General features: G+C 41.2%; 1 protein-coding gene across 1 annotated transcript in view; it reads left to right on the forward strand.

Annotated features, from left to right (window-relative positions):
- Window positions 1–3,436: 3,436 nt before the first annotated feature.
- Window positions 3,437–10,147, forward strand: part of LOC311045030 (contactin-associated protein-like 2) — a gene marked incomplete at both ends in the record, with an annotated part of 62,117 nt that continues 55,406 nt past the window's right edge. Inside the window, one exon of the mRNA XM_084056841.1 lies at window positions 3,437–3,545. Coding sequence (XP_083912967.1) covers window positions 3,437–3,545 — 109 coding nt within the window. The remainder of the gene's footprint in view (window positions 3,546–10,147) is intronic.

Genomic DNA, 10,147 nt, shown 5'->3' on the forward strand with positions numbered 1-10,147 from the left:
AACTTCACAGATCTATAATGACATCCTGGTTATTTTGTGTGTGTTCCTGGAGTTATAATTCAGCACATCATAATGTAGGTATTTAAAAACAATGATTGCATCCAGGGTGACTTGAATGTGTGAGCAGGTACCAAGTGAGTGTACTATTGCTATGCAGATATTTGGTAGTGATGTTTTATGTTTTCCACTAGGGGGCAGTGTTTTTATATACATCGTGTCTCCCTGAGCTAGGTAGGTGGTGGTGGGGTAGAAGTAATATTTTAGAATGAGCCCCTATTGTGAAACACCAATGAAACATATATGTTTGCTTTTACATCTTTGTTTTTGATTTCATTACAGAAAACTAAATATTGCAACAAGGCGGCAATGAAGTGGGTCCAAGCACAAGATAAATACATCAGAAGAATAAGAAAGGGGGGTGGGGGCATACTTTGGTTGTTTCCATTGTGATTTGAACTATATACCCTACATGTAGTGAGGAAAGTTACCTAAATAATTCATAGTTGTGAAAACTGGAGCATTTTAGAGCTCTTTGGTGGTCTTAACATGCAAGTATGTCTTTTGCCTCTAAATTGTAATTGACAGAAGCCTTGCGAGAACAAATATTGGGTTAGATAAATACAGATGTTCATGCTTTCAAGGGCTTTAATGCATTGTCCAGCATAAACTGCAAGATAGGACTATTGGTTTAATGTAGTGCAAAAATGGAAGGAAAGTGACATGAATAAACATGGGAAATGTTTCACTCAAATCCATGCAGCTAATTATGCCACATCCATAGTGGCAGAATACCTTATTTTCTTTTAATGAGCATAAAATATGTAAAATGTAACTGTTCCATGCAGCTTGATTGTTTGGACCCCCAATTATACAGTGATATATCATTTAAGAATCGCAACGTTTTGTGATGGGAATAGAAAAAAGAAAGCAGCTTATCTACAACTTGTTTTAAGGGTTACCTCCTGTCCTGTCACAGAAACATCCTCAGTGTTCATTTAATGTCACCATTTTTACACTTACAATTAAATTAACCTTGGATCTCGCCCTCCCTCAAATTAACAGTGAGTATTTTGCTAATTGTACTACTTTTCCAAAGAGTGGAAATCAAAAGGCAAATCAGAGTACCTGGGGGCGCAGCCTAGTGAAGAGACCATTATGCTCTTTGTGAGTGCAGGGCCAGAGTTTGAATCTGACTCCTACCTTGTCTTCCTCCCTCCTACCCTCTGCCATAAAACTGACTTTAAAAATAGAATACAATTAAAAACCAAATCCTGGTTAGATTACCAAAACCCCCGGCACCTCAGGGCTATACGGAAGCCTGCAAATTCTCCAGGTTCATGTTTAAATAAATTTGCAACGACTAATTGGAAGTGGAATATGTGCTGAAGCAGGCAAAAAATATAAATAAAAAAAGAACACATGCCCAGAAAGAAATAGCTGTCCCAGTTTCAGCAACATAGGTGCTGACCTATTGCAAGAAGCCCTTTTACCAACCAGCTTCTGATTGATGGAAGCGACCCATGTAATCTATAGTTTCTGTAAAGGAGAGGCCTGGTTGGTGTGTGTGTGTGTGTGTGTGTGTGTGTGTGTGTGTGTGTGTGTGTGTGTGTGTGTGTGTGTGTGTGTGTGTGTGTGTGTGTGTGTGCGTGTGCGTGTGTGTGTGCGTGTGCGTGTGCGTGTGCGTGTGCGTGTGTGTGTGTGTGTGTGTTTAAGCCATATTACAGACTAGGACCATGGGTGCAGTTAGGCTAGACTGAACAGCAGCGATTCAGCACCGGGACAGCGCTCTCTCATGTGTGGAGATTACTTAGGAAAAGATGACCAAATAACTGTTTGTTGAAGCTTTATACAGTAAATGAATAAACTGACAAGGTACTTAATTAGATACCTGTTACACCTATAAAGGAATAATAATGGGGGGTATCATGAAGGAGATGCAATCTACTGAATAATCTTTTTCTATTCTAAACTGAATATGTAGAGTACTTCCACTTGCATGCAATGATTGCTGGACATATACCTTTTTAAGTTTGTATAATAACTTTTTGCTGTTTGTTGGTAGGCTATTACCAAAACCTTACCATATGAACATTATATCATATGAGTATGTTTTGTGAAGCCGGTTATCACAAAGATAGTCTATGTTGAATAGGCCTCATATCAATCAAAAACCACAACAAAATGTGTGTCTGTTTACAAAGCCCTTTTTAATGGGTTTCATAATCCACCTTCTGGTAGGCACTATTGACTGGCCACCACCATAAAAGGGGTATTCAGTATGTCTTTCATCCCATTCTGTTTGTTGGTTATTGATGTCTGAAAATTAAAGAAAGAAAGAAATAGCAGTTGGAGTTAGATTTTCGTGTTTTCATGAAATTTGTATTTGATTCTGTGTAATTGTAACTTTTTGTTATTGTGTACGTTTTACTTATTTATATTTAATTATCTTAAACTCGGGTATATAATTGAGAGGGGACACATGCTTTGTTCTCTCTCTCTCTCTCTCTCTCTCTCTCTCTCTCTCTCTCTCTCTCTCTCTCTCTCTCTCTCTCTCTCTCTCTCTCTCTCTCCCTCCCTAACACACACACACACACACACACACACACACACACACACACACACACACACACACACACACACACACACACACACACACACACACACACACACACACACACACACACACACACACACACACATTCTTTACACAGCCTTCTTCTCACCGACGCGGACCGTACCAAAACAAAGGGGTGCGGCTAGGCTAGACCGAGCAAGCAGCGATTCAGCACCTGGACAGCTCCCCCCACCCCTCTCTCTCTCTCTCTCTCTCTCTCTCTCTCTCTCTCTCTCTCTCTCTCTCTCTCTCTCTCTCTCTCTCTCTCTCTCTCTCTCTCCCCCCCCCCCTCTCTCTCTCTCTCTCTCTCTCCCCCCCCCCCCTCTCTCCCCCCCTCCCCTCTCTCTGCCCTACCTCCTCCTTGAGGAAAGCCGATCTCGGCTCCACTGTCCTCCTCCCTCCCGATAATAATCAGACTCGGGTGCATCTACCGATGCGGACGGTACGGTACGTGCTGCGGGTCCAGCGCCAGGAGATAGCCATGTTTTATTTCATAGGCGATCTTTACATTTCCGTGGATCTCTAGCCTAGTAGTGCTGATGTTTTACCGGAGGAAGGGAAGGTAACAGCACTGTCAGCCACAAAGAGGCTGAGAGGAGAGGAGAGCCATTGCTTCCTTGGGGGAAAACAGTGGAGGTTTAGAGGAGGCACTTTGTGTTGCTCATAATAAACCAAAGCAGCGTGTCTGCTGCTGCTCTCTGGATTGTCTTCATACCGGATCGGAAGGAAGGCGCACCGGCGGCCAGGCGGCAAATAATGACGCATTTTTGTTAACGGGGACATAGGGGTGTTTTTATGGGAGATTTGTGTTTCTGTTCTGAGATGTACCACCAGATGAAGATGCATCGTCTCGGGGCGGCGTGGTGGGTCTGGGTTCTCCTGGCATGGAGCATCCCTGGCGTAGCATCCTCCTCCTCCTCAGCATCATCCCGTAAGTAGGCTAAACACACACACACACACACACACACACACACACACACACACACACACACACACACACACACACACACACACACACACACACACACACACACACACACACACACACACACACACACACACACACACACACACACACACACACACACTAGGGTGCATTCCTGCATACTGTACTGGGTCGCTTGCTGCTCGGGTGCTGTATGTTGGTCCGTGGCCAACAGCAGAGGCTTGCTGTGCGTCAGCACCGGGATATCATATTGACCACTACCGGCTGCGCTAATGGATCATAACAACATTACTGGTGTTACACAGAAATTGGTGACCCATCGATTCTCTGATTCCAGACTGGCAGCTGCATGCCAGCTTCCCTTAATTACCTCTCTCTTGTTACTCTTGTTTATCATTTGTTTATTCTATTAAAAATGCATTTGTTCATCAATACAATTTGAAATAGATCCAGGTAAACTGCTGAACCTACTTAGGTTCAGATTAACATGGATGGGAAAAGAATTACAGCCTATTTCAACCAATGCAAAAACCTTTTCAATCTTTTTCAATCTACTCTGATCCATGTGGAAAACATGTCACCATGCTATTCGAATAAAAGTGACCAGACAATATGAACAACAAACATCAACCACATTTTCTCAGGTGAAGTTGTCCTCTCACCTTCTTGATGTGGAGTCACAGCATTTGATAGGTCGCCTACTGTGGTATAGCATTGGTGTTGTTGGATAACGACCTGATATAGCCTACCATACAAACCATAGTAGCAAATGAAAACAAACAAGCAACAAAAAAAACAGATAACAAATGACATGTATTCCTTTTTGTGCATGTTACTCCGGACCACATGGGAAATGAAGCCAGTGAATTATTTATGTGATTGCCTATTTGTGGATTAGGTCTGCTTTCGCCTATATCATGCCTGTATAGGTCTTATACCAGGCTACAAGCAAGAGTCATAAGAAGTTCAAACTGGTTTCCATCAGAAACATATATAGCACTTTGCATGGTCCCTAATGACTTAGTGATAACAGAAAAAATACATACAGTGACAAATGCTCTGTTAGTGCTGCTAATAAGGGCAGCTTTTTATGCCATTGATTACAATATGCTGATTGCTAAATTGAGGCATTAGTTGGCATCTGGGACAGTGGGACTGCTCTTAATTGGTTTACTTCATGGCTGATAAATAAAAGGTTTAGGATATCACCTCTCACCTATCTTCTGTCTGGTCAAGTAGGGGATAATGTGCCACAAGGCTCAATTGTAGGACTTTTCTAAATGCATGATCTTCCACTCAGCCATGTTATTTGCTGGCATGGCTTTTCTTTTCACTTTTATGCTGACTACACCATGTAGAGGCTACTGGTTGATGTGAAAGTTCTCCAGACAGATCATTTCTTGGTTCCCTTAAGACACCAAATCTGGCCATGGTTTCTTTTGTTTTTACTTAAAGAACGACTTCACCCATTTTCAATCTTCATATAATTGGTCTTCACTATTGCTCATGATAATATGGTGCAATTTTTTTCTACTCAGTCTGTGTCAATAGGAGGGTTGTGGACAGTTCAGAAACCCGCCTACCGTGTAGGTGGGATTCTGAACTGTCCACAGCCCTCCACTGAGACACAGAAGAAGACATTTTTAGCGGTGCTAGCCGCTCTATACCTTTAGGTATAGAGCGGATATTAGCCCTCTATACCTGGCTTTTGCGTCAACGTTCTGATTGGTCAGGCTCGCCAAGGTTCTGATTGGTCAGGTCCGTCAACGTTCTGATTGGTCAGGCCCGCCAAGGTTCTGATTGGTCAGGTCCGTCAACGTTCTGATTGGTCAGGCCCGTCAAGGTTCTGATTGGTCAGGTCCGTCAACGTTCTGATTGGTCAGGCCCGTCGAGGTTCTGATTGGTCAGGTCCGTCAACGTTCTGATTGGTCAGGGAAGGGAACTATTCATGACATCAATATTATATCATGAATACAAAATTAGATGGTTTATATAAACTGTAAAAGTCCGGAACATAAACACTCTGGGTACGGCTTATAAATTGTATAGATTATTTCATAACACATAGATATCTTTCTGGTACCACATGTATACACACGCACACACAAAGTTTATTTTTTAGGTACCCACTCTATCAGCTATGACAGATCAGTTTTTGCCACTTACTTACCTTGGAATGCATTTGGTGATTCGCTTCCAATGGCACTATTTAGTGCCACTGGAAGCCTTGAAATAAATTTACAGAGATTTAATATTGTTTCTCTAGTAGAAACACATATCTATGACAAAATATATCAAAGGCGCCGCTACCTTCACACAGGTGTGATTTTTACCATAATATCATGAGCATTAGAGAGAACCAATTATATGAAGATAGAAAAAAGGTAAAATCGTCCTTTAATAATTGCTGTATTGCGATCTGGTTTGAACTCGAAGGACACTTGAAGCCCATCATCATACATGCTTTTATATCCTCACGTCTAGACTACAGAACCTACTTAATCATTAATCTGGTTCCAGTCCAGAATGTCCAGAACTCAGCTACTATGCAGAGTTCAAGGCACTTGAGCCTGGCTCCTAGCTGTATTTTAGATCTTGGCACAAGCCAGTGCATAGCAGTGCATCCTGTCTGTTGCAGAATCCTGGCTAGAATTTTGGGGTTGGAGCCCCATGGGCTCTGGAAGCAACTTGCCTTAGGACATCAGGCTGTCAGCTTTTAAACCAATTCTTAGTTGCATCTGGGTGGTGCATGGGGTGAAGTTCCTGCCCATCATAGTGGAGCCTGGATTCCTCTTGTGGCGATGTTTGCAGGTGGGAGGCCGGCAAGGGAGGGTGATCTCTGTCAGTGGAGCGACTCGTACAGGATGGTCGGACTGTTCAGTGGGGAGCGGAACTGGGCGGGATAGCATATTCCTCTGCACACGTTACTCCCTCTGAAAAGAAGCTGCCGATGCCATGTGAATTAAACGAGACACAGTGAGCGTGGTGCGGTATAAACTCCTTGATTTACATTTCAAACACAACCTTTGATTGACAGGTGATTTATAAACATAATTGACACAAGGAATTAACAATCAGACTTGGCAGATTACAGAGAAATGTAAATGATTCTGTTATGTGCGGGGTCTTACTGAAATTGGAGCTGGGAGGGTCACAAACACATTTTGCAATGCACTAGACTAGAGTGTGTTTGTTTGTTTGTCCTAGTGTTGACAACAAGCCCCAGCACTTTTTGATGTGTCCAAAGTTTCGTCTCCATATCTACTCTGGTTGTATGGTGATAATGTAATCAGAATCAGAATTGATGAATTTATTAGGCTCCATTGTCCCTTCCCCCCATTGCCCTGTGCCTTTTCATACTTGCACACAACCCCAAAAAATTGTCATCACATGCCCCAGGCAGAGAAAGATGGAGAGAGGTAGACAATGAATGTGTATGAGAGAGCGAGAGAGGAAGTCACTACATATGCTGGCTGTAGGTAATACTTTAACTGCAAACATTGCTATTATTATTGCTATTATTAGGGCATGTCTCCTGGTGGAGACTTGCACTCTACTCGCTTTGTACTTTGCAGCCAAATTACAGAGATTTACTTTGATTTATTTTGTGTTTAATTTGTTGCATGTTGTTCTTTTACAGCTGTTGCTGTCATTTGCTGTATTTTGTTGTGAAGCACTTTGTAAAAGGAATGTTCAAAACTGCTTTTTATTTCTTATTTATGAATTATACTATTATTATTATTATCATTATTATTATTAACATCATTAGTCGTGTTTACTTCAAGAAAATGCTGGCTGTGCTTTTTTCTTCAAAGCCACATTCTTTATTTAGAAGATCATGAAGCTGTCGGAGTGAGAAGTAATCTGCTTAGTCTTTCCTTGTGAAAGTATGAATGAAAGATGCATATCCGTGTTTCATATTTCTCTACATAAGCACAGCCATCTCCACAAACTGAAGAGTTTTTACTTTTACTCTCCTTCAATCAAATATTTAATACCTGATGTGACAATCTTCTTAATACAGCCAAAGCCAAACCAGTTCACTTCACTTGAACATCACTGAGCATAAAACCTCTTTCAAACTTTCAGCTGAGATCAAACTGGAACGATCTGTTTAATCACTCCCAACCTTTCTGACAATCACACTCACTGGCATCAACACTAAATGCTTTGTATGACAGCAAACCTGACGAATCCATTTACCACACTCACACTCACACTCACACACACACACCCTCGCACGCACGCACGCACGCACGCACGCACACACACACACACACACACACACACACACACACACACACACACACACACACACGTTACCGTGTTATATATACATATACACATTTTTTTTTTGTTGTTGTTTTGAGCATTCCTGCATTGCACCTACTAGTTGAGGAGACAGGAAGCAGAGACAGTTGGTGGAGGATCGGGCAGAAAGATATGATTCCGAGCCAGCAGTGACTTGTGTGTGCTTCCTGAGATGAGCATTGCTGTCTACACCAGTGGTTCTCAAACTTTTTCGTGTGAAAGACCACCCAAATTAATGATGTATTTGGCGGTGAAAATATTTTGAGCGAGGGATATACAAGATTTGAGTTGATAAAACTATTCCAATTTTTTTCAAGATAGTTTGAAAATAGCCGATCTACAAGCTCACAACGCACCACATTGCTTGGTGAGCTTGTAGATCGATACATTTTCAAATAGCCGATGTATAGGGTTAAAATGGTTAAACAGATTTTGATGCTACATTATATCAGCTAATTTTGCTGGGGACTCACTGGAACCCCACGGGGTTCTTGAGAACCACTGGTCTACACACACTCAAGACAAACAAACAAAAACATTAATAAATAAGCGTATTGGCACTCTGTTATCTCTGTACAGATCGCTCAAACCGATATTCTACAATGTATACATTATCTGCACATATTTTTATTGCACATTGTTTTTTATTGTTGTTATGTTGACAGTACCTATTTCTGCTATAGTATACAGTATATACAAGGTATCTTTATGCATGTTTATGCCTTTTTATTGTTATGTTGATATTGCTATTGCTGCACTATAAATTCTTCTTATGTTATTATTACATTAGCTTTATTACTGTTATTGTTGTTATGTTTATGTTGCACAGTATCACAGACCTTATCACATTTGCATTTCACTGTACCTGTATGAGTAGTGGGGGAAAAAAACATTCAAGATGTCTTAAAATCTGCCTTATACACCCTTGTACACCAAACACTGCCCAATGGATACTCTACACCATGAAATCCTATGAGAGTGAACAAATCTAGTTACATTTGTACACTACGGTATATTAACTATATTAACCCTGAGGCTTTTGCCTATTGTCATGACACCTAATGGCTACCTTAACTGCCCCCTAGCTATTGACTCTATCTGAAAACATGTTCACATACAGTAATTAGGCCCTCATGGTGATACCCTCTGTGTTAATTAAACTCAGTGTAACACAGAGACAGACAGACAAACAACACCAGTGTAAATATTAGCTAGTCCATGTAATGCAGCTGACATAACATGGTATACGATAATGTGGTTCATCCTGTAACCGCTGGTTATTTGACCACTGGCCACTCCATTTTAGGTTGTTGTATGTTTTAAATTCAGAACATATGAGCATAGCATGGGTGGTTTGGTTTACTGAATAAAAGCAATAATTGTCAAATAATCTTCATGAAATACATAAAGTGCACCTTCAGCCTCAATAACACATTTTCATCCTAGAGGAGCATGTTCAGCTTCTTTTGTCTTGAGGTGTCAACCAGTGAAATGGCAATCAGGACTTTGACCTATGACCTCCCATACTGCCCCTGGCCTGAACCCTGGAGGCATGAATAGATATTCAATCCACCTCACAGGACACGTTCATGTGTGGCTGAAAAATCTCTCTCTCTCAGCTTAAAAAACATTTCCAACATTTTTGAACTTTTTGGTCAAAAGTAGCAGATTTACAAGCTCACAGTGTGTCACAATGTGATTTTTTGTGAGCCTTTAGATTGGTTATTTTCACGCCGCAACACCATCGTACAATTAAGTATATATCAGGCTTAAATGGTTAGAAGGTGAGTTTTACGTGAATCGAATTGAAACACTTGTAAACCTGACCTTTCAGCATGGTCAATTATGCGCTTTTAAGGCAAAACAAAAGAGTATAGAGACTGAGTCTGAGAGTGTTGGGGTGGATGAGCTAAGTTGATTGATATTCATGATATGGGCGGGCCTGAATATTTTACTTGCCCCTACACCACCCTGCCAGGTTGTTGTTATTGACGAGTGGTGAGTAGAGAGAAAGTAACTCCTTTCTACTCTTAAATGTTTTTTTATGTCAGGGATATCTGGCATAAGTGACTGTATTATCTATTGCAATATATTGTTGTGGTCAGCTCAATGCGTGTGTTCTTTATGTCCTCCTGATGAAGATCCTTAATAAATAAAGCAGAGAATAGGGTGTGTGGAAGTATGCTGTTTTTTGTATTTTTTTGGGAACCTTTTTATCTAGGTGGATTTAGTCCTAGCACCACCAGCATCAAGAGGGTTTGCGTGTGCGTGCACAT

This window comes from Gymnoscopelus microlampas (assembly GCF_963454915.1).
Source record: "Gymnoscopelus microlampas genome assembly, chromosome: 5".
In the NCBI taxonomy this organism is placed as follows: domain Eukaryota; kingdom Metazoa; phylum Chordata; class Actinopteri; order Myctophiformes; family Myctophidae; genus Gymnoscopelus; species Gymnoscopelus microlampas.